Source organism: Podarcis bocagei (assembly GCF_964188305.1).
Source record: "Podarcis bocagei genome assembly, chromosome: 14".
NCBI classification, from domain to species: domain Eukaryota; kingdom Metazoa; phylum Chordata; class Lepidosauria; order Squamata; family Lacertidae; genus Podarcis; species Podarcis bocagei.
Window position 1 is genome coordinate 23,647,173 of NC_138139.1, and position 26,260 is coordinate 23,673,432.

The 26,260-nt window shown below is 42.7% G+C and overlaps 1 protein-coding gene across 1 annotated transcript; it reads right to left on the reverse strand.

The window, feature by feature from the left end:
- Positions 1 to 1,385: 1,385 nt before the first annotated feature.
- ARRDC4 (arrestin domain containing 4) lies at positions 1,386 to 26,260 on the reverse strand. Its single transcript, XM_081171311.1, has 8 exons — positions 25,823 to 26,260; positions 16,994 to 17,063; positions 14,243 to 14,390; positions 8,945 to 9,047; positions 7,774 to 8,030; positions 6,326 to 6,488; positions 5,390 to 5,544; positions 1,386 to 5,286 (listed from the first exon to the last, which is right to left on the reverse strand). Exons 1-8 carry the CDS (start codon positions 26,148 to 26,150, stop codon positions 5,230 to 5,232), a joined length of 1,281 nt encoding a protein of 426 aa, XP_081027437.1. The 5' UTR covers positions 26,151 to 26,260; the 3' UTR covers positions 1,386 to 5,229.

Here is a 26,260-nt window from a genome sequence, read left to right on the forward strand (position 1 = left end):
CCACTGGTGTGTGTGTACACCTGTCAACTTAGGATAGCCTTTTAGGGAAAACATCCTTACAAGGCAGCTTCTATAAAAATAAAACCCACATTTCACGTTGTGTTTAAGTCATATTTCAGCCATCATTAAAAACGATAAAAATGTGTTAAGCATAAAAATGACCTTAGCTGTAAAAAAGAGACTATTAACAACTGGAATGCCATTAAAACAATTATAACATTTAATGCATCTGCTGAAGTAGACTGAAGTCCTCAAATGCTGATGCCACAATAAATTTGTTAAGTCTTTAGGGTGCTGCAGGTCTTTTAGTATCTTCTTTGGGGAAAACATTCCAAAACCACCCCTAAAAAGGCACTTTCCCATTGTAATGCACATGGAATAACCTAGAGAACAGACTCTAATGATGATGCTCAGATTGGCACATGTGGAGAAAGACTTCATGTACCCTTGTGCTGAAAGGCTTTACAAGTCAAGTCATGGGTGGTGCTGTGGTCTAAACCAGTGCTGTGGTCTAAACCACTGTGCCTTTCGGGTTTGCTGATTGGAAGGTCGGCAGTTTGAATTTGTACAATGGGATGATCTCCCGGTGCTCTGTCCCAGCTTCTGCCAACCTAGCAGTTCAAAAGCATACCAGTTCTAGTAGATAAATAGGTACCACTGCTGTGGGAAGGTAAACAGCATTTCCATGCGCTCTGGTTTCCGTCACAGTGTCCCGTTGTGCCAGAAGCGGTTTAGTCATGCTGCCCACATGACCTGGAAAGCTGTCTGTAGACAAACGCTGGCTCCCTTGGCCTGAAGAAAGATGAGCGCCACACCCCCGTCACCTTTGACTGGACTTAACTGTCCAGGAGTCATTTACCTTTTACCTTACCTTAAAGGCCAAGAGCAGCTTAACACTGCACTATGATCTACATATATAGCAACACCCTAGAGGTCCTGGGCCCTAAGGAAGTTAGATTAGCCTCAACCAGAGCCAGGGCTTTTTCAACACTGGCTCCAGCCTGGTGGAACGCTCTGTCTCATGAGACCAGGGCCCTGCAGGATCTGATTTCTTTCCGCAGGGCCTGTTAGACAGAGTTGTTCCGCCTGGCCTTTGGCTTGGAGTCAATTTGATTCCCTCCCCCTCTTTCTTTTTTCCTTTCCTTCTCCTGTGATGAGGCTGCATTTTAATTTTTAATGTTGTATTTTAATCTTGTTTTTAAGTTGTATTCATTCAACTTGTTTTTATTATTGGTTGTTAGCCGCCCTGAGCCTGGCCTTGGCTGAGGAGGGCGGGGTATAAATAAAATTTATTATTATTATTAATTATGATTATGATTATGATTATGATTATGATTATTATTATTATTATTTACAACCCCCCCAACACAATCAAGACAAACAGGTGCTTTTTGTGCTTTTATTAAGAAACAGAACCCATAGGGTTCAAACTTTAATATAAAGTACAATCATTTTTCAGGGTGATTTTTTTTTTTTGCTTGGCTTTTAACCTGGTTTTACAGTAGCTGAGAAAACACAAAAACACAAACGCCTGCATTATTGAATTCATCATTATGCAACATACATTATTAAGGAGCAAATTCTGCCTTAAGTACAGGAGGCAGAGCTTTGCTTTTTCAGTTTCAAACCAGAGCCTTATAAAGATACAGCATGCTTCTGAAGACTCTCCCGCCCCCGCTCACATACTACTTAAGGCCACATTTACAGTTTATTTGCAAGTAACCCAGGAGTGATCCCAAGATTGAAAACAAAAGAGCAGCATTGTCATTCTTTGTACTGATGCATGCTCTTCTGTTGTATGACAAGAATGATACCAACAACCAGCTCTTATTGGTATTACAGTCAAGTCGTTGCAAGCACCTAATAACCATTGTTTTAGTCCTCCCAAGACATGCATGCTATACAGCCATGGTATTGCTATTCAAGTAATAAATAGGAGTTAAGAGACTTAATTTAGTTCTCATCAGATGAAATCCTGCATTTTTTTAAAAAAGCAGGTATCCCATAAAAAAGGCATCTGGGATACCACGCAGGATTGGATTTTAAGACAAGTGTATTATTTTTTTTAAGAATAAGTTGCAATGCAATTTTGGTTCAAGCTTCTTTTTCTTTCTGATACATAAACACAGCAAATGGGCAAAGGGTCACATTCTCATCTCATCTGAACAAGCATAAAACATTAGGCATTTCTAGCTCCTCACGTCAGATAATTAATGAATAAATACGTCTAGAAGTCAGTTTTGCCAAACTGTTACTCTAATGTGCCCAAGCAGTAGAACCCAGCAGGTTTGACACCAAGTGGTTGGGAACATCATGGCACAGGCTAAGCCACCCTAAAGTCCATTCCCCTTACTTCCTCTCACAATGCAAACTACTTGTTGATATTTTTGGGTTGGGTAGGATGCCAGCTGCTCTGCCTGGAAACAATGTTGCAACGATCTCTATCTCCAGCACTAGACAACTCAACTCTCACAAGAAGGATGCAAGTGCCTGGGGCACACTAGACCCCTACAAATGATTTTTCTTTTCATTTGCAAAGTTGCCTTTCCAGAAACACTCCATCCACTGCAAACACTGGCATTTTGCTAGTATCAGATAAGCTTGAAAAGAGGAAGAAATTCACCTGGCTGAGGGGAGGGAAAGATAGACTCTAAAGAACTAACTGGCTGCTCCATGTGAAATATAGTTTGGCTTTAGAGGTCCCACCTCACTTTTTTGACTAGTTAGTCATTTGCTGACTCGTAGCAAATAGTCCCTATATTGCACCATGGATTCTTCTTCCCTTCATGTTGTTTAAATTTCACCTTGTTTGGCAACTTGTAAGCAACAGTGCAACAGGCAGTAATAAGCACACACATATAAACTCTCAAGAGGCATTGCACACAAGTCAGGAGAAATCTCTGCCACCTTTGGCTGCAATCCAGCCTCCACTCTGCTTACTAATGAAGCTCTTTGAGCAAGTAAGACTTTTATCCACTCCACAATAATGGGAGGGATCCACTGCCTTTTCTTCTTGGTGTGCTCATATTAAGAATATAGGGTTTCACTGCCGTTTCTCTCCATAATCAATCATTTTTGCTCCCTTCTCCTAATTCTCCCCTCCCCAATAGCTAGGCCTGACAAGCCTCCATCAAAATGAATTCTAACAGCCTCCATGAATACAATTCTAACAAAAATGTACTTCTGGCCTCCCCACAAACTGCTAACAGACCCCATCACTAGTAGAAATACCCACTCAGCAAGAAAACACAAATATTAGAGGAAGTCAGTAATGCAGATTTCAGGGCCCTTAACACATATGTGTGTGTGTGTGTGTGTGAAAGCTTCAATGCTTATTATTCTGTTACTGTAAATTGTTTAGAAGTGGTGACCCCAATTAAATCAGGCCGCAGCTTAATTTTCTTATACCTGTTAAAAACTATTTTTAAAGATGCAGAAGTCATCTTAGAGGCACTGCTTTTTTCCTTAAGATGGTGACTGCTTCAAAGTTATTTGTTGTTCATACAGGGTCATTAAGGTATGGTGCTTTGCAGTGTACAAGAGGTCAAGTCCCTGCCCAAGCAGCTTGCAATCCATAATTTGATGAAGGAGACAGGAAGAGAAGAAGAGAAGTGAATGTAGTGGGAAACAGGGAAATGTATATGCACTGTTGGGCATAGGCCCAAGGGGGCTATACCAAAGGCTTGATAGGAAAGGTGATCTGAAGGGAGAAGGCGGGGCGGCATCATACAGGTGCATGCACTATCATATAAAAGGTAAGAAACCCCCCCCCCTTAGAACTACTTTCTTTTTACTCATTGCAAACATAATAAATCCACGCAGTATATCTGCTTAAAAAGATAATGTACATACTATACAGGATTTCCTTCAATCTATGAGGCACCCCTAATATAAGACTTTATGCTTAGCAGCAATATTCACTATTCTAAATGACCTGAGGAACAACTCAAGTTATATTGCACCATAGTAAAGACACAGCCCAATTCTGAAGAAAGCAAAGAACAATTCCCTGATAAGTGAGCCAGATTGCTGTACATAAACACGTGCACTGATAAAGGTTCTCATGTTGCTTTTAAGGAGAACTGCCCTACTAAATAATGATTCTCCAAGAACCTCTCTCCCAACCCCCAAAATTCATAGAGAAATGACTATCAAACTGGAAATTTAACAGGGGCAGATCCAACTGCAGAATTACGCTTTTTGGTCTCAGCTCTCATATCCAAAACAGAGGTAGATTTTTTTAAAAAAAGGCTTTTAAACACAGTAATTCATTATTGGAAATCATAGCTACTCCTTTCTTCATTCTTTATAGACACTCTTGCAGAGTGCTAAAACACCCAACCTATAATTGCTCTAGTGGCAGTGGCTCAAGTTGCTGAATTTAAGGACTGGTGTAGTATTTGGCTGCCCTTGCCAGATTTTGTCCCATTGGTAAAGATGCAGGGGGGGGGGAACAGTTCTGGAGAGTTGTAGAAAACTTAACTGTATGTCCCTTAACAAAACAAAACAGAAACTTGAAGTGCAGCAACAAAACTCCAGCCTCACCACTGAAATAAATGTCTGCCATTCGTAATTAAAAAGAGCTGGCACCTTCATAACTCTTGCTATATATTAATATTCCCTATAAAGTAATATGCATTTTAAGACCACTACTTGATAGGTGTCCATCTGACATTTCTTTCTTTCTTTAAATTAATACATTCTTATTTTTGATGCTGAGTAGTCAGGACCTCAGATTTTCTTGCTTGGGTACTGAGATTGTCAAGCAGAAGCCCTTGTAAACTAAAGGAGTGCTTTTTAGAAGCTTACTCTTATTTTTATGTCCCTTCTCAGGATAATTTAGTCATGCAGATAAAACAACTGTATCTCCTCGGTGCAGCCTTTTTGTTATGTGGTTTGGCTGCTCTTGAAAATATCCGCAGCATGATTTTTGCACTATATGCACCAGTTTCTAAATTTTGTCACTTCTTAGATATTTTTCAGTTGCTCCAGGTAAGATAGGGGCCACTTTCCTGGTAATCTGACCTCATGGTTTCTTCTTTGCCAGCTAAACAACAATACTTTCTTCCATCTCTTGCCTCTCCTCAAAGAGGCAAGGTGTAGTCCATCTTAACGTTTCAGTTGCCTTGATACCTTTAAGCAATAACTTGCTTAAAAAAAAACTTTTAGGCTGTAGAAAACAAAATCAAGATATTCCATCTGATCAAGATGCAGCTTTCTCAATCATCTTTAAGCCATTATTGAAACTGGCTGTCTGTCTTCTACCTCAGTAGGATGTGGGTCAATCTGCAGAGAAAATAAATACACTTTAGTGCTTGGGATTCTGAAGTTAATATAAACTTTTTTTGGTAGACTGAGACAGAAGTTGCACTCGGGGATCTTGCTTTACCTCTGAATAGAGGGGTGGGGGCTGAAACCGGAACTCCTGAATGTAGGCCAACATAGGGCAGCATAGCTCTTCATTGCAGTCAAGTAGTTGTGGATAAGCAGTGACATGTCTTGAGAACTCTTCCTCTGACACAATATCGGCATAATTGGGCGGTGCTAGCAAAAGAAAGTATTTTTTAAAACATACATTAGCTACTACTTCCATGGTTCTCTTCTGCAGATGAATCTTCTCCTAAGCCCTACTCTATGATGGCTGATGACCAACAACACAAATGAGATTTTAGTGTAAATGATGAATCACTTAAGAAGCACTGGAATACGAATACAGGTATTACTTTCTGTTTCAATGATATACTTGTGACAAACCAGAGGGATTTCATGATTTATTATTACTTAATGTACTTGTATTTCTTCCTTTCCCAGCATGGCATTTTCTTCTCATACTCATCTGACAAAACATCAGCTGGCCTAAGGCAGGAATGGGGAACCTATGTCCTTCCAGTTGCTACTGGACTGAAACTCCCATCATCCCTGATAATTGGCCTTGCTGGCTGGGGCTGATGGGAGTTGGGAGTCCAGCAACATCTGGAGGGCCACATGTTTTACCATCTCTGGTTTAAGTTGACAAAAACCTTCCCAGTTCAAGCCCAACTGTCAATTTACTACAGTGGAAGCACGGGGGGTGGTGGTGAATGGAGGGCCCCCCCAAAGGGTAAAGTATGTTTCTAGGTGGGTTAAAAGAATAAATAAGCACTTGCATGTCCCCCTGCCCTGCCTCTGGAACTATCTATGACTTTTTACATTGGCTCTAGTTCACTTCATGAGAGCTTCACAATTTATTTTTGCAATGTATATAGCAGCTCCTGCTACTGCAAGAAAAACAACAACAACCCAGCCAGAATAATACAGACACCAATCTCATAACCCAAAATTGTACCTTCTGGATGTTCTGGCATTGATAGTGCCAACCAGCTCATATCCATGCTGAACTGGCTGGCAAGGCTGGAGTTTCTAGTGGAAAATGCAGTACATGGAATTGTGCCAATCACTAGAGGCAGCTCAAGCATCAACTTTTTAGCACCAGGAATATGAATGTACACCTGTGATGAGAGAGAGACACAACTTCACAGAATCTGTCAGAGAGGAGCCAAACCTAGCACTACAAATGTATCCAAAGGCAAGATCAGAAATTTTCCATAAACCCAACAGTTTTGGATTAGGGTTGCACCAATCCTGCAAAGGCTGAAACTACAATCTGCCCCATCCTAGTCCCACATAGTTTTAGAAGAAATTCACAGATTTCTTTTTCTTTTTTAAAGGGAGGGGTAAATGCTGTTTACAAGTTACACAAGGTGGTTAAAGTTCTTCATATGTATGAGGTGACCTGAGGATTGCCTGTCTTCACTCCAGTTGTTTTAAAAAGCTTCTTCCAAGCACCTAGACTAGCAGCTAAGCAGTGCACAGGGCTTCTTGAAGGGGTTACACACCCTCTGAAGGAGCGGCTATGCAGCTTGGGGGTACTTCTGCATCCTTTGCTGACACGAGGCTCAGGTGGCTGGTGGCTCAGCTGTGCCCCTATCTGGAATAGCCTACTATTGTCTATGCTCTGGTAACCTCTAGGTAAGATTTTTGCACTGCATGATACCTAGGGCTGCCTCTGAAGATGTTTTAGAAACTTCAGCTAGTGCAGAATACAGTGGCCAGGTTGCTCACAGGGGCAAGACAGTTTGAGCATATTACACCGATCCTGGCCAGACACCACTGGCTGCCAGCTGTTGCCTGTAGTAATTTTATTGTGAACCACCCTGAGATCTATGCATGTAGGGCGGTATGCAAATTTAAGAAATCATGATGACAATAATAAAATATCTAGAAAAGAGGGAGGCAGCCCTCAGGCCACCTCATACCTATGGAGAGCTACAAGATATCTACAAATCCAGCCATGTGCAGCTTCTGAAATGGACTCCTTATCTGATCTGCACATTGGTTTGGGTGGATGAGGTCAGATGTGTTCACTTTGGAAACTACGCTTGCAGGATTCTTCCTTTATCCCTATTTGGGGGTAAAGCACATATAACTGTGCTGTTATTCATATACATCTACCCTGTTTCAGGAATTTGGCTTTGTTTCCTACTTTCAACATTACCTTCCAGCCATTTTAACACCATCTCAACCACTTCAGTTGTGGACTCTTAACCCCTTAAAATTCCAGCAGCAAAATGTTAGCCTACTACTTTTGGACATACAGAACAATTCAAACTCTCTGAAGGAGCAAGCAATGCTTAGGAAGATAAGTAAAAGGTAAGTATGCCTGAATTTAAGTCTGTTTAGTTACAGTAATAGTGTCTTCAAACCTTAAATTAAATGGTGAAAAGCCACACTTACAGCTAAGGAATATTCAACTCTGATAATACAGCAGTCAAGGATAGAAGGGGTGACAGGTGGAATTTTCAAAGTTTTCCCATTCCAGGTATCCGTGCTCCCAGAAGCAACATGGTTTCCTCGCACATTGGCGACCATCTGCCGAAAAGTTTTCGTTTTCCCACTAGCCAGATAAGTCTGTGTTTGGAAAATAGCAGCTTTTGGAACAATTAAGCGAGAGGAACAATTCTCAATTTCTGCATAAATTGGTATTGCTTCACCTAAAAAAGAAAGAAATAATTTCACAAAGAACGAATTAATTACCAAACATTATGATGTACTTGAGTGACAAAGAACTTCATTCATCACATGATGCAAATTATTTTTCTTCCTTCTGTTGCGAGTTTATAATGTTTAGAAAAAAACTTCCTATGTTTATTGTGGCAACAAGCACCATGAATAGTCCTACATTTGTATACGTATCTACAATGATTTTAATAATCATTTATTTGGCTTTCTACTTAACCTTTTCCCTCTTAAAGCGACAAAACCTGAGGCTTTTTAGATAGGGCATTGATGTTATGGGGAAAACATGGCATTCCAACACTAATATAGAAGCAGAAGGACACGTGCAAAGGATCCAGTTACAGATAGGTAGCCGTGTTGGTCTGCCATAGTCAAAATAAAAAAATTCCTTCCTGTAGCACCTTAAAGACCAACTAAGTTAGTTCTTGGTATAAGCTTTCGTGTGCATGCACACTTCTTCAGATACACACGAAAGCTTATACCAAGAACTAACTTAGTTGGTCTTTAAGGTGCTACAGGAAGGAATTTTTTTATTTTGACCTGCAAAGGAGAACAGGAGGATTGGGGAGGGGAGGTCCTTAGCTGTTCCTCTGCCCATGAATTCTACTCTGCGAGTGCCCTCATCCCAGACCATCTAAATCACTTTTTTCCTAACTCTGGCTCTGAAAACAGCAGAACAGAGTGAGAGCTGCAGAGTGGAGATATTTTTTTTTTAAGAAAACCAGCTGATGTGGAAATGCTTGAGCCCTTCCATCCCACTTGTCAACACTTCCAAGAAAATTCTACCCCCAATAGGAATTTGGGATAATAGGATCTTGACAGAGGGGTGGGACTTGGTATTTATCAACCTAATATCCAGTTTCAGTCTTATAGAAGAAGGTATACTTGCCATTACAATAGCCTTTCCTCTCTATTTTGGCACTGAGGGAAACTGGGCCAGAAGTGAAAAACCAGCATCCAATCATCTTTTCCTGGCTTCGTCTTACAGGGCTCTGTAAAAAAGAATAAAAAATCATTAAAAGAATAGTGGTTTCAAACCCACATGTACCAGCAATTCACCTGTGCTTGACTCACCAATTAAGAGTTTGTTTATTTACAGGCATTTATAGTTTGTCCTTTACCCATGTGGTCTCTGAGCAAGCTACATACAGCTCAATATAATTAAACCAATATAACATATTCAACCCACAAAAGTCTGTGCAGAAATGTGCAGCTTGAGATAAGTGAGGTAAGTTAAGGCGAGACGCACAATGGCATTAGCTTTGGCAGTAGCCATCACATGGCAAGTAAGGCAAAGCAGATAGCTCTACCCATGTGGCACACCACAATCCACTTTAACAGGTTACTGCTCCATATGAGGCAAACAGGATTTGCATTCTCTCAGACAGCTCCAAAGTGAGTGTAATTCTTTTTGGAGAAGACATGTCCCCTTCCCATTTTTATTCCACATGGCATCTCTGCATATACACACTTTTGGCAATCACTGCAGTCTCATTGCTCTCTGCTGCAGTAACTAGGCATCCCAGGTTAGCAATTCAAATTTACTATCCAGATGTTCATATCAATTACTATTATTTAAATGACATTAGTGGCCACATGTGCAAAGTACCAAGTCACTGTGTAATACTACTCTCTTGTTGTTATAATGGATCCTAAATATTTATTTGTTTGGAGCAACACAATGTGAGAGTGATCCACTGAGACCATGCATATGTAAGATTTCTTCACTCAGCAGGCACAGACAGAGGTGTGAAGCAGAGGCAGCAGAGGCAGAAAATGCATCTCCCTCTATTCTCTATGGTGGGAAGGGATAAAGCTTCTGCCAACCCTCAACAGCATATTATTTTATTTTAATGGGATGACATGCTTTCCTCCATCTAAATGGACCCAAATGAGAAAATGCATAAAGGAGTCTCTGTAGACAGTGGTTAATTTTGAAACGGAAGGTTACTGAATCCCTCAGGAATTGATTTAGAACTCAAGCCTACTAAGAATCATATGGCACACAACCAGTCCAGTTTACACAATTTTATGAACTACTACCTTATGCTATGCTGCAAAATGCAAGTTCATTTTTGTTCACATTCTTACAAATGTTAGAATGGGGTGGTCAAAAGGGACAGCAATCAATTAATACTTTATAGAAAGAAAAATGACCCCACTTGAAAGTTAACCAAAGTCATTCGACTTTTTATTGTTTCATTGTTACCAGACTTATCAAGCAGGAATAAATATGGGAAGCAATCATAGATATAACACACAACACAGAGATGACTGGATTAATTTCAAATACTCTAGCATCCTTATATGTGAGTGGATTTTGTGTTTTGTGTTACCATAAGTGGGTTTGTGTATGTGATTTTCTAAGGTACACCTAATGGGAAGCTGCTCGGGGAAAAAGCCCTGCCCGCAAAACTCTTTTTTCAATGCCCAGAGGCTGTTGCCAACAAGAGGAGGCACACTGGTGCTTTGGCCAAAGAGGATATTGTTTTAGTGAGCAGTCTCAACTGGTTTATATTACCATTTCATAATAATGCATGGAAGTTCAAATGTTAGTTTAGACTTGAGAAACAAAACCAAACAAACTGCACAACCTATTCAGCTGGGTAAAGCAGTTACAGTATTTGGCAAGTTATGTTACAAGGCTGAATTAACTACACATCAGAAAACAAGTGTGACTAACATTTTAAATTAACATTGAAGTAATGAAAATATGCAGCCAACAAGGTTCGGAGAGTTACTTGAGGTAATATTAACATCACCTATGCTAAGCCCTACTAGGCTAACTTAAGAAAACTAACATGAAAGTTCAAGCAAACTGAAGGCATCCTACACAAGAGAGAGAATGACCAGAGACATAGTACAGTGAACTGCATTTGCTACAGTGAACTGTACTTGCTATAGACTTAACAGCAACAGCAGGAGGTTGAGCTACAGCTCCATTGGCTTTCATCTACCTCTCTCTGGGCCATTTCGAACTACTGTACCAGAACAGCAGTACATATTTTACAGACAAAACAAGTGCATAATTATTGTGTAACAGGAATGAATTTTAAGAAGCACAAAGCCAAGCAAATGTCAGATTCAGAAAGAACCTCATGGGTATTTTAGTTCAAGCCCCTCCCCCACCACTCAAACTTGTGAGTGACCTTCCATAAAGGAAGATTCCCTTAGCAATCTATTCCTTTGCATGGCTTCTGTTATCAGATCTTCCTTAATGCTAACTCAAGTCTGCCTTTCCTGCTGGTCTGACATTTCATAAGCTGTAAAAACTGATTTCACTAAAATAAGTTATTACACCGAATAAAGTTAAAGGGTACAGAACTGGCTCATACTCCATTAAGTCATTCGGGGGGGGGGGGGGCGGACAGGTAGAATTTCCAGTCAATATTATGCAGGATCCAAATAATATGACAGTTAGTTCTATATGACCAAGGAGGTTTTTGGACCTGTGTTTCTCAAACAGCAGCTCCCTGCTGGAAGGCAAGCTAATTTTGAAAGAGAAAAGCATTACAGGAGTAGTTTGTGGTATGACACATTGATTAGGAACATCAGACTCCTAGCCAAACTCACTGGAACAACCAAGCCTTGAGGACGTTGAAAATTGACCTTTGGGTCCCTTGGACCAGACATTCATGTAAAAATATACACACTTCTGGAAACAAGGTTATACTTAACCTACTTTATACATAAAAATAACCCACTGGATTTTGGTTCAGCCATCCACTGAAGTGTGAAGAACAAAATTCAAAATTGGATCCATATATCATTTAAGCGATACTAAATGCCATGAACAATTGTAGGCTTTTCATTTTTATATTACCTGGTAACTACTGACAACTAGGAAATTTCTTCCAGAATGACTCAGAGTAATTTACAAGTGTGACTGCAACCCTTTAAAAACTCTCCCCCTCTGTCTCTGTGGGTGTGTGTATGTGTGGGTGTGCGTGCACAGAGAGTGGATCTCTTAGTTCAGTGCTGATCAAATGCATGCCAACCATCAAGTCAATACCTTTTCTTCAGAAGCTTGCTGCTTTGTATTGCAAAGAGCCCTGTAAATGTTATTTATTTTGTGCCAATTGAAGGCTACTGGACTGAGAATCAGTGGATCCTCTGTGCTTTGTTTTTCAAATTTTCAGGTGCTTTTATATATAGATAGATAGATAGTGGTACCTCGGGTTAAGAACTTAATATGTTCTGGAGGTCCGTTCTTAAGCTGAGGTACCGCTTTAGCTAATGGGGTCTCCCGCTGCCGCCACATGATTTCTGTTCTAATCCTGAAGCAAAATTCTTAACCCAAGGTACTATTTCTGGTCTGTAACCTGAAGCGTCTCTAACCCGAGGTACCACTGTAATATATATATATTTGTAAACAAACAAACAAACATTTTCCTTGCTCTCAGATTGAATCATAGGTAAGGGTGTAAGGTGAACTCTTTGCTGCAAAAGCTGAAGTTGTTATAAGGGAAAACAGACTGAAAACTGCTTTTGTATGGAGTTTGAAAGCTATGCCAAATGAAATGGTTATTTGGTGAGTAAGGCACTTTAGTAACACTTGAATGCTTCCCATATTCTGGCTGAGCAAGTTCTCATGTAAGCATTAGCAAAGGCTTGTTCAAATAAAAGGTGCAGGGGGAAAAGAGAAGAGAGCTGGGCAGGCAGGTATATATACACTGATGGTACAGTGGCAGATATGGCATATCAAAAAATACAGAGAGGAGGAGACAAGGCTATTCACCTTTAAATCTTGCATAGTTTCTAATCATTGAACCTGATTTGTATTCAGCAAGAATGTTATACTTTATTATAAGGGGTGGGGAACATGTGACCCTTCAAGTACAACTCCCATCATTCCTGGTTATTGGTCCATTCTGGCTGAGGGTGATGGTAGTAGGAATCTAACAATGCCTTGAGAGTCACAAGTTCTCCACCTCTCCTTTACACAATGGGCAAATAATACATCCAGTCCTAACCATCAATCTAACAAGAAGCAAAAGCTGCAGGGGAAAACCAATGCTGAATACCAAGAGCACAGAATACTTGCTACATTAGCATTATGATGAGAAGATAAAATGGTTCCAGCATTTCCTGAGCAGCAGAAATCACAGAATCAGATTTAGGCAAGCAGTTATTAGATCTTAGGTCCCATAATAAGAAGGGAAGATCTCATTTTATGTTTAGATGGAATGGGAATTCAGCCCACTTCCATTCTGTTACTTTAGACTGATCTTATATTCTGTAATAATTCCACTGATCATGAGAAGCCCAATGCTTTAAATGTGAGTAAATCCATAATATTAATAACAGAAGATCTGAGACAGCTGCATCTATACACGTAATGCTGAAAAAAGAAATGCAAAATGGAAGGATGTATAGGATGAAAACCAGAGCTTAAATCACAGGGTAGAAATGATAAATAGTTCACTATAATGCTTGTTCTATCATTCCCTCTATCTCTGATATTCAGGCTGCAAATACTATTGCTTGCATAGCCACAACAGCACCACCACCCAACAAGCAGCTGGAAAATTTGCAGAAGTACGAAACAACTTTAGGGGGAAAAAACCCCAGGAGCGTATGGGAAAAACCCAAAACAGCCCAATGAGGAGTGAGTGTGCTCAGTGGAATGTTGACCAGCTGGGGACCACCTGTGCCAAAATATACTTTTACACGTTATTTTTGTGATGACCAATGGTTTCTAACAAATACATATGAGTGACTGGCTGGCTGTTGAGGAAACAGAAAACCAGGGGGTGGGGTGGCGGGATGGAACAGAGTGGCTGGAATCCGGAACAGCCGTAGTGTACTTCACACTACAATATTTTTTATTCTGGTTCCACTTATAGCCTAGTATTACTGAGAGAGTGTCAGTCTTTGCAGCCATATAAATGTAGCTACTCTGATATAAAGTACTTTAGGCTTTGTGTTATTGTTATTAATGCATGTCAATCCTGCCCCAACTTTTGGCAGAAACAGCTGTGCCATCAGGGATGTAATCAATGGTATTAAACAGCAACAAAAAACTGTTGGCAATCCATGCAGCCTAAAGGCTATCTATTTATAGAGGAAGCTTAGAAGGGAGCTTACATGCATTTGAAAAGTCAGCAAAGTTACAGACCAAAATATCACAGACCTGGTTATAGCTGAGGGTTAATAGCACGTATAGAACAGCTAGATCTGCTCTTACCAGTAGAACGGGTGAATTGACATCTATGTGGCTGATAACCTGGAACTCTCTCTTCACAGTTTGATCAGGGACCATTGGCCTTTCCAGGGTTGCTTTCACACAGTACTGGATGTTGCCATATTTGCCCGTGAAAGAGGTTGCTAAAGGTCTGGACACAAAACAAAATACCCATTTACAAGTTTGGCACCTTTCTCAGAGGTAGACTTAACAAATGCATGGTCAACCACCTTCTTGCTAGAATGCCATGGTATAAGCAACATAAACCAAGCAGGCATGTTTAAGAGAAGCTAGGGCATGACAAAACAGTTTTAAGATTGACTGTATGCATTATATGGGCCTGTGAATGAGCAAAACTATGCCAAGCAGCATTTGAGCTTCCTGCACATCTTAGGCGTCATCAAAATACTTTGTAACAGGATTGGCATGCCAGTGTATTTACCACCTATTTGACCAACAGGTGGATAAAAAAAATCAATGAGCACAATATTGCTATTGTTTGGGTGGCAGTTTACTTGTATCATTTCCCTATAGGTTCATTTGTTTGCAAACACAGGAGAGGACTGTTTGCCTCCTAGCTGTGCAGTAGTCAGGGGGCAGAGACAAGAATTGCAGAAAACTTCCTCTGACAACCTGCTGCAACTGAAGGTTTCTTTAAGCAGTAACACAAACAGCCATTGATGGAAACATCATTGTTTTAATTGCATTATTTTGGATAATTTTGTACGTCAAGTCTGGTGTACAGGACAAAAGCCAACAAAATAAATCCTGTTTAGTCCAGCTGTTGCATCCCATCCCCATTTCCTATGTGCTAGATGCATCCATGTGCTAGAGGAAAAAGCAGGGAAACTGCTCTATAAGTATAGTCTCCCAATGTTATTTAAATCACCTTTCATTCAGGATTCTGAATTGCATAAGGTGTCTACATGCCTAGATTCTCAATATACAGCCAAGGACATAATGGATGGTTCAGGGCCAGCAAGTGTGTCCCTGTTCTCATCATATGAACAAGTAAATATCTGAATATGGCTTAACTGCTCAGCGAATCATTCACATTTCTACAGAACTAATCTAACATTGCCAGAAATCAATTTCTTAAAAGTTGTAAATACTGGTAAAAGTTAATTTCATTGTACCACTATAATAATTTTGTAATTAGAATATACATCAAACCATTTGACAATGGGCAGATCAATTCTAAGTGGGATGGTGGGTGGAAAGCGAAGGGATGGATCACCCAACTCCAAAGTCTTGCATGCTTGTGCCAGTCAGTGTAGTACATGTCTGTCTGTCTATACCATAGCTGTCAACCTCCCCCTTTTTTTGTGGGAAATTCCCTTATTCCAGCGCCATTTCCCGCTGCTTCCCCGGATTGTTAGATATCCCGTAGACTGTCCCCGGGACAGGTGAGGCTGCTGATCCCTTATTTTCAAATCTGAAAGTTGACAGCTATGGTCTATACATGCATGCATACACGCGCACACACACACACGCGCGCACACACACTTTTCTTGTTTTGCCCATTTTATGAAACATTCCTTCTAAACCAAGGAGGGGAGGAATTAAGTGGGTGAGTACAATTCTTTTGGAGAATTAAAAGGGTGGTTGATCCAGCCTCTGCCCCACCCCAGAATGTCCTGTTTCAGGGCCTCACCTGGTAACACACTACCAGTGATAATTTACACTAGTGGTGTTTTTCCACTGGCCTCTGAGGCAGACATGCACTGCCACCTTCCCAGGATGCCAGAGAGGGGTCTTTGACACATCTTAATTCTCCCAGCCAGCAGATTTAGCGGTTAGCTTTACACTGTAGAGCTGTTATCTTTCTTCTAAGAAGTTATCTCTTTAAAACACACTTGACCATTATTTGATTGGTCTGTTGATCAACTGTTTTTTGACTGGTCAACTGTTCAACCATACTTTTTTGGCTTCATGATTGTGATGAAAGGCACAGGTGTTGCCTGCTGAAGGCATGGGATAAAGAAGCTTCTGCTGTCAGGGAGAAAAATATCTACAGGAATAACCTTCTCTCTCCCTAGGTCATCCACCATCTTACTATCCACATTTTTCTGTCCCCTCTCCTTATAAAGAGAACACATTTCTCTTTATGCCCTAGCCCAGGGATGGAGACTTGAGCCCTCCAGATGATGTTGGACTCGTATCAGCCCCAGCCAGCATGGCTAAAGATCAGGGGTGACTGAAACTGGAATCCAACAGCATCTGGAGGGCCAAAGGTTACCCAATTCCCATACAAACAGTATTTACAGTTTCACAAAACTCTCTATCAATGCTATTCAACTGCTTCAGCTTTACCAACTGCAAAAATTAAGCTGCTTACATTGACCTGCTGCCTTCTCATATCCTCCTCCATCACAATTTGTTTCAGCCCGTGAGTGCAAGATAAAACAGTACTGCAAGAGGCACATTTGTATCTTATGTTGCATTTTACCTCTGCCCCATCTCAATTGCTTGCATCAGGTCATCCTGCTTGATTCATTTAATAGGGAAAAGGGCAGGAGAGTACTAAAGCCTAAATTCTCACTCCCAAGGCTCTACAGTTCTCAACTACTGGTGAATAAAGCACTTTCTTTAAACTCTAAAAAGATACAAACCAAACAAAATCAATATATGGACAGAATTTGGATCACCAAGTATAATCTATATATATATATTTCTGTTATTTCTGAGGTGTCCCTAGATAGTTTTCAAGAAAACAATAAAAACCAATATGTCAAATTATGCTACATCACTTACTGCTGGGGGAGTTGAAAGCTGAAAGGGTATTCATGTTTTCCGGCTTCTAACAGGATTAAGCCCTCATCACCTACAGGGAAAAGAAGACACGTGGTTGGCTTTTTCCTCCCACTTTTTGAAAAAATTATAGATCATAATGATTTTGAACACACAAACTGCAGAATTAAGGCAATCTATTACTTAGGGGATGCGGGTGGTGCTGTGGTCTAAACCACAGAGCCTAGGGCTTGCTGATCGGAAGGTTGGCGGTTCAAATCCCTGTGACGCGGTGAGTTCCCGTTGCTCAGCTCCTGCTAACCTAGCAGTTCAAAAGCACACCAAAGTGCAAGTAGATAAATAGGTACCGCTCCGGCGGGAAGGTAAACGGCGTTTCCGTGCGCTGCTCTGGTTTCGCCAGAAGCGGCTTAGTCATGCTGGTCCCATGACCTGGAAGGTGTACGCCAGCTCCCTCGGCCAGTAAAGCGAGATGAGTGCCGCAACCCCAGAGTTATCCGCAACTGGACCCAACGGTCAGGGGTCCCTTTACCTTTACCTATTACTTAGGTGCCACTTTGAAGAGGACTCCTATTGTGCTTCATCTATGACCAAGAGCTACTGTAGAACTTGCTAAAGGACGCAAAATGGCTTGGGTTAGAATTCACTTTCTTGCATCCCACTGTCTCCCCTTATACAAGCAATACAAACACTTGATTACCAGAAGCAAATGTGATATGTGGGTGCATGCTACAAGCAGTGCTCTCTCTTGTGAATCACATTTGAAACTATTGCCTGTCTCCAACCTAAGAAATATATGGGAATAATGCTTTTGTTAATGAGTGAACAGCTAAACAACTTTGTAATAGAAGAAAGTAAGAAGAAAGGACAGAGAAGATAGTGTTTACTACTGTCATGAAAAATAAAAATTTAGTGTTTATGAGGTACACATATTTACAAAGTGTAAGTAAGAGCCATTGTAATGTAGCATTTAAACTTAAGAATCATGTTCAATATTAAGTGTTGTCACACTCACACCACTAACTGCACAAAACTGAACAGTGTGAATAAATTCCTACCACACCACACTGTCCAGCCTATTGTATTGCACCAATACAACAACATCATGGTTTGTGATGCTGTCTGGGTGCAATGCTCCCACATTACAATCCTATGCATTTCATTCTTTAGGAACAAAGGAAGCCGCCTTTACTGAGTCAGACCATTAGTCTATCTAACTCAGTATTACTAGACAGGATCTGAAACCATGTTCACTGGCTAGGCCTGTTGCTACAGCAGAAACTTGCACGTGTTGTGTAACAGCCTGTGGAAGAGCCAGGGTTACAGAATAGTGTAACCGTTTGCTACAGTTTGGTCTCAAATTCTTGTCAGATTCCCACTTCCTCACTGGTGGGGAAGGCCAGTCTTTTAAAACTTGTGAAAGAAATCCAGTGGATTTCACAAAAGCAATTTTAGCATGATGCACTTCTTCGATTGCCTTCCCAACTGCAGTGCCATCACAGGAAGTACCTAAACAAGAAAGCCCCTTTCTAGTCTTTTTGAACTAAAGCAATCAGTATAAGCCCAAGGTAGGCTGTGCACAGCACAGCAGCATACCTGTCTGTTGAAGAATCTTAATGACCACACTAAAAACCAACAAGACATGTAATTAACTGTTCCACACAGAGGAAATTGATTACAAATTGCTTCAAGAAACAACCGGAAGATTCGTCTGAACCTTCCTCTGAATCAATGGTGAACAACGTAACTAAAGGATGTACATCACATGTGCCCAGCCAAGCACTTCCTCTTCCCACATACTTTAAGAATCTGTCCTTTGACTGGTATGATAAGGTGTTGCCCAAAGTAGCTTTGTGCTGAAAGCAAGTTGATCAACTCTTGTGACTGATCTAGACATTTAGGCACAATTACTTCTGCCCTTTGATTACAGCTAGTAGAATCAACACTATTCTAATTAAACAGAGATGGATTTGCCTGAAAACAGTGTTGTAGAGTGAACTGGCAAGAAATTCAAGCGACTGAGCAGGATGATACTTCAAGGAACATCATAACCACCACCAGAATGTTCTCTAAAGGCTCAAACAGGTCTTGGGCATGCCCAAGTACTTAAGTGGGGCTAGCCCTCAGTACTCATGCCCCCAAAACTCCAGCACAGGCCAGTAAACAGAGAACTGGATTTGTAAGACTGAGGTTCAAGTCTCAGCTCTATCTCAGCTTCATTGTGTGAAGAATCTAACCAATCCACTCAGTCTCAACGTCATATCATGTTCAGAGGAACCAGTACAATAAAATCTCAATTCATGTAGGGTTTCCATTCCACAGCTCAAAGCTGCCTGCTGGAAGGGGAGGAGCCCCCCCCCCGAATACTTCCCTGCATATCCACTGCCAGAGGAAAAATAAACTTGTCTCAGCTGGGACTGAGCTGGTGTGCGAAAGTCCAACCACTAGGCTACCATAGCATGCAGTGAGATCAGCTGCTGTGAAGTTTATTCAATTGTGGACTGATCTGGGACTCTCCCCAAGTCTTGCTAATTCACTTAGGTGGCAAGGACGTAGGCCTCCTGTTCATCAGGCAGCATTGGCCTGTCGTTAGGCTTGTTTGGTTTGATATTCTGCCAAGGTTGGTGTGGTACTGTCAGGGGAAACCCCAGGGGCATTAATGGGACCTGGAAGGTTAACCTGGAAATCAGGCTGAAATACATGATCTTGGGGTGTGGGGTCATTCACAGTGGCGGCGTGTGTTCTCATGGTGCTTAGGGAGTGCACACACCATGGGGGCGCAGAGGGCAAATGGAGCCCGTCACGTGCCAGCCCAGACCTTGCTGCTGAAGCGACACCAGTCCTGAGCTGCAAAGGGCCCTGCGTCACTTTGCTAGGCTGGGATCTGATCGCCCATTTGCCTAGGCAGGGTGGTTTGTCTTATTAGCTGCAGGTTCAGTTTATTCCTGCACCTATAGGGGTTTCCTTCTGCAGATAATCATCTGGTTTGTTGCATTTAAGCTTAATAAAGTGGTCTTTACTTCAGCCAAACCAACTTTGTCTGGCTCCTTATTCAGTCAGTGGGTCGCAAATGAATCTGGGTGGTTTTCAAAAGAAATGAAAAGTAATCAAGGTTAGGAATATGGGCAGCTGCCTCATACCAAGTCAAACCAATGGTCTATCTAGCTTAGTATTGTCTACACTGACTGGCAGCAGCTCTCTAGGGTTTTGGGTTCTTTCCCAGGTCTGCCTGGAAAGTGAACCTGGGATCTTCTACATGTAAAGAAAATGCTCTACCACTTAGTGACTGCCCTTCCTCCCACTGAGTTCATGCAGTTTGTTTCAAGGTCAAGCAGTCTGGTTTCAGGAATCCCCCTCTCAGATTGTATTAGCAGTTATCACACACACAGCAAAAACTTTAAAGCACTTTGCATAATTAAGTCTTATTAATATAATGGGGAAATTTACTGTCATCTGTGGTGGTTTCCACTACCAGTGAATGATATTAAATAGACAGATTTTTAATCTATGGATAATTTTTCTTCTTGATTTAATTTTGACTCTTTCTTACATCATCAGCATGATTGTGAATGTTGCCTACCAGCCAAGTATGGCAACCCACCAAGACTTAATAAATCTCCTCTCCCTTTGCTTTTTGCTGGCTACACAACACCAGGGGGGCGGGGTGGGTAAAAAAAGGTGCACTATGTGCATCTGGGTGGATCACAAACTGCACAAGCCTATTTTTCATATTGCTTTGAAATGAGAAAGGAAATACGCTGAGATACTGTACTGAACTGTTTTTATCTAGAAGCAGAACACCAATTACCACAACATTTTTTCTTAAGTGTCCGAGGTGGATGAAGAAAATTCTTTCTTCGATCTTCTGCAGTAACTTAACACCAAGCTACTGTAAACTTCACAGCTGCAGGGAGATGTGTCCAACCCTAGTTCTAACAGAAAGAATTGCCACTAGGAACACAGCCTAAAAGTAGAAGTCATCCATAACCAAACCCTTGTGAGTAGTCCCTTGCTAACTTCCTTCACACCTGTGCCAGTAAGTCATACTCTTGCCCTTGGCCTGTCTATCTCCCTATTCCAAACAACTATGTAGTTTTTCAGTGTGGAGGAGGAAAGCAATTATTAGAAACATCTTCTCAAGTGTTATTTCACATGATGGCCCAGAACTAAAATTGCCAACTTCTTTCTGGCATGGTTCAGGTGCTTTTAAGAGCTGAGTAACAGGTTGAGATTCAACAGGTGAAGTTTCTCATACACAAATATTCATATTGAGGAGTTTTGTCTGATGGAATCCTGTTCTATTATTGGCTAATATATGTAGATATAAAAAGAATGACACTGAGCAATATCTCTCCATGAGCAGAACAGATTTCCTACACATTGAAGGAAACCCTCAAATGGAAAATTGTATAGTAAGTGCTAGGGCTGGGTTTACTTTTTGGTTTTATAGCAACACTCAATATTTTGAACACTACTTTAACATTAGGATCAGATGAAAGATGTCTAGCCATTGTGTTTTAGATCATGGCATATGAAATTTTGTGTGCACATGTTTGTTTCTGTTCCAAATGGCTCAGTCACTGTCACCTTCTGGAGGGAAGTGAAAACTTTACTTCAAAAGGGACTTCAAAGTAAATACTGGCCAATTGGTTTTATTGCTACTGCTGCATGATTATGTTTTATAATGTTGTCATTATTTTAAATCTTGTTTTATCATTGTTAGGAATGTTAGGGGACCTTTTGACAGAAAGGAAAGGCATGTAAATTATTTAAATATACATACAACTCTCTCAGCCTTCCCCATAATCTGCACTTAAGTCCCCTTCCCTCTTAACGCCACACCTTCCTTCCAACTGCAGTCTTAATACAGGGTGCCCCTATAATTCATCCCCAACTACACAAACCTCAGCCACTGGTCTTTACTCATTCAGTTTATTTTGGCAGGCCTTTTACATCTGTTTCAGCTCTAGATTTCTTTTTAACTTTGCCACTTTTAGATTTTGCTGCTTTCGTATGTATGCTTCACTGTTGATCTGCTTTATCGTTTTTTAAAAAAATGTTTTAGTTCCGGTTGTAAGTCATTCTGAGAATTTGAGTGGCATGGTTTTACTGGATATTTCTGCTTCATGTCACTATTAAATTGATTTTATGCTGCTGTATTTATGCTGGCTTGTGTGTGCATGAGCTGATAATTGTTGTTTAAAATTGGTTATGATTTTTTGCTTATATTTTTAAATTTTTAAAAAATTGATAAACCACTCAAGTTAAGAAACTTAGAAACTATCACGCAATCCTCCTTCCTGGCCTAATGGTCTGACTTTGCATAGTGCAGCTTCCTGTGTTCTTATAAAGGAGAGGAGCTATACCTCAACAATACTGCATCTGCTTTGCATGCAGAACATTCCAAATTAAATCTCTGTCATCTCTATTTAGGGTTGGCAAACACCTTTTCCAGTAAGCATGGAATAATAACACAAGTGCCCATAGGCGCCGACTCCATGGGGCTTGAGGGGGCCCGAGCCCTCTCAAAAATTCGTTTGGGGGGGCTCAGCCCCCCCAATAATCTCGGGCGGCGGTGGGCGCGTCCGCGGCTTTTATAGGGCACCCGGCGCGCACCAGCTCGATAACGGGCACCGGCGCGGCGGGGGGCGCCGGGCCGGGGGAGGGGGCGGCCGGCCTGTCTCCTTGGCAACCCCATTGAGCAGCGCCGGCTCCCCCGGGAGGGCCACCCCCCCGCGCCGCCGATCGCCAACACCGCCGACGCTGTGGCTGCCCGAGCCCGACCCCGACCCGGAGCCCGAGCCCGAGCCCAAGCCCGTCAGTCAGTCAGGAAGGAAGGAAGGAAGGAGAAATGAGGAGGGAGACGAGGGAGGAAAATTGCGCGCAGGGTGAAGAAAGGAGAAGGGCGAACGAGACGAGCTTCCAACCCAAAAAAGGGCTGGAAGACTGGGAGGATGCAGGATCGGGAAAGAAAGCGACGCCTTCCCCGCCCGCGACGTCGCCCGCTTGTCATTGGCAGCGCAGCGGGCGCCCAGAGGGGCTGGGCACCGGCGCAGGGCCGCTCCGCAGCCGCGGAGGACAGCTGCGCGGCTAGCAAGGTGTGCCGCGTAGAGCGCGGCCCTTGTGTGGCCCGGTGGCCAGGCAAGCTCGGGCGGGGACCCCCATGCAAATCTAAGACGGGAGAAGAGGGCAGAGCAAAGGGGGTCCCTTCCCCAACCTCCGGCTTTGAGACTTCCCTGCGCCCCAGAAAAGCGAAAGGATTTTCTCTCTTTTTTATATATATATAAATATTTTATTAAGTTTTCAAATACAAAGTTAGAAACATACACTGAAGAAAAAAGTAAAAGAACAAGAAAAAGAAAAAAAGAAAAAGAAGAAAAGAAAACCAACCATTCAACACATTTTTTATATAACTAACTGGACTTCCTCGCATCTCCCTTACCCTGCATTCTTTATAATAAAGATATCAGCAAATTATTACCTTGTTTCGTACCTTATTTTGTACTTTTCAAATACTATACCTCTAAATTTAACATACTTTTCATCAGTTACTTATATCTTAAATTAAACATAGTATTACCTTAGATTTTGACCTTTTCTTACTTAAAATATAATTTCCTGTTTCCCAAATCTAATTGCTGAAGCTATAGTTTCCGAATCGTGTAAATTTTTAACATTCATACAACTTATATTGTTTTTGTAAATAGTCCTTAAATTTTTTCCAGTCCTCTTCCGTTGTTTCTTCTCCCAAATCTCGGATTCTGCCAGTCATTTCAGCCAGTTCCATGTAGTCCATCAATTGCGTCTGCCACTCTTCCAGTGTGGGCAAATCTTGTGTCTTCCAATATTTTGCGATAAGTATTCTTGCTGCTGTAGTTGCATACATAAAGAAAGTTCTATCCTTCTTTAACACTTTCTGGCCAACAATGCCCAAGAGGAAGGCCTCTGGTTTCTTGGGAAAGGTATACTTAAATACCTTTTTTAACTCATTATAGATCATTTCCCAGAAGGTCTTCACTTTTGGACAAGTCCACCAGAGGTGAAAGAATGTCCCTTCAGCCTCCTTACATTTCCAACATTTATTATCAGACAGGTGATATATTTTTGCAAGCTTGACTGGGGTCATGTACCACCTATAAATCATTTTCATAATATTTTCCTTCAAGGCATTACATGCCGTGAATTTCATTCCGGTGGTCCATAACCTTTCCCAGTCCTCAAACATGATGTTATACCCAATATCCTGAGCCCATTTTATCATGGCTGATTTGACTGTCTCATCCTGAGTGATTTTCTCTTCAACCTGCCCTCCATCCTCTTGCAGAAAACTCTTTGCCTGCCCTGCCTGTATCTCGTTTTTGCTTTTTAATTCCACACACGCACCCTTCGGACTTCGTGGCAATCGGGCGCGCGGGTGCGTTTCCTAAGAGAGTGAGGACCCCCGCCTCCTCCCCACCTGCTCCCTCACCAGCCAGCCAGCCGCGCGCCCTAGCCGGAGAGCCCCGGCCGTCCCCGTCGCGCAATCGGCTGGATCTCCCTTCAGCAGGCCGTGCTCACAACTCGGCCCAGGGACCCCCAGCAGCGGATCTCCGGCTCAGCTGAAGAATCCGGCAACAAGCCCCCTCCTCCCCAATCGCTCCGCCGAAATACGCTCCAAAACCCCCCAGATAGGCCGCCGGCCGCCAAGTCTAGTGGCGCCCTGAGCGAGGGTCTCTCCCCAACACCGCCACCTCGAACTGCGTTCTCCCGGCTACCCGAGCGAACCAGCGGCAGGACCCCAGTATGGGCCCCCCCAATATTTTTTATAAGTCGGCGCCCCTGCAAGTGCCCTCTTGTATCTGATCAAAGGTTCATCTAGTCCAGCATACTGTTTTCTGCAATGGCCAATCAGATGCTTCTATGAAACCCACAAGGAGGATGTGAGCACAACAGCTGTATAATGAAGGTGCATGGCACACTTCCTTGGCGAGGGATCTCCCACAATTTAGGGGCTGCCACAGATAATGTTCCCTCTCCAAGTTTCTGAGGGCAGAGGAACAACCCTCTGCTGATCTTGGCACCCAAGAGAGTTGGGAAAAAATACTTAAGTTTTACATAAGTGCACGCAGTGAAATTAATGAGTAATGTTTCACTCAGTACTCATGGTTTTTTAAAAAGCTACCACTTGCAGCCCCCAACCTCATCCCAGCCCCTCCTACACCGTGTGACCCCTGGTTTCATTTACATATATTTATACCCCACCTTTCCTCCAAGCAGCTCAAGGCTTGCACCCCATCTTTTCCTCCCAACCCTGTGAGGTGGATTAGTTAGGCTGCAAGAGCAACTTCCCCAAGTTCACCCACTGAGCTTCCTGACCAAGAGGGGATTTGAACCTGAACCTTCCCTCACACCACACTGGATCCACTGGACCTTATGTAAACTTCACGCAAACTGCTTAGGAATGCGAGAAATTAAGCATGCCTTAAAATAAAAACAATAACAAACAAACACCAACTTGCAGTGAGCCAACATTATTAATATTCTGAACAAAATCAGACAATAGATCTGTTCCATAGGAGGCAACCCCCTATGGGCCGACGTCACTCCACACACCCCCATAATCTATTTGAGGGGACAGCCCCCCAGGTTGATGGGCATTACCATTCAAATGCTGCTCTGATAGATTATGTGGGGCGGGGCTTACCTGCCCACCCCAACATATTATTCAGGTTGGCACCCCTGATACGTTGTTCTCTCCCTTCTGGCCCCCTCCAAGCGACCCCTCGCAGCCCAAGACCCCGACCAAGCCAAGCCTCCCCTCCCCACGCCATGGGCCACTTCCTGCCTCCTTCTCACCTGCCGGGCGCGGGTCCTGCCCGAGCAGGTGCTGCCGGACGTCCAAGTAGGGCACCTCCGCCTCCAGCCGGGCCCCCGGACCCCCTCCTGCTGCCGCTGAGGGAGAAGCGGCGGCGGCGGCCACAGCGGCGGCTCCCTCGCCCCAAGCGGCCCTGGCGCGCCCGGTAGCCTCGAGGCGGAGGGCGCGGAGGGGAAGCGGCGCCGCCGCCTCCAGCACCACCCGCCCGGACACGGTCTCGCCGCCGCTGTAGCCGCCCGCCGCCGCTTCCGACAGAGACAAGGCCAGCTGCGCCTTCACCACAGACGACGACGACTCCTCGGCCGCCATGACGCGCCTCAGGCCCCCCTGCACGGACGACGACGACGGACACCGCCGGCGCCGGCGCCTCAACCCTCTGAGGGGGAAGGCAGACGAGGAAGGAACGGGCAGTTTCGCCT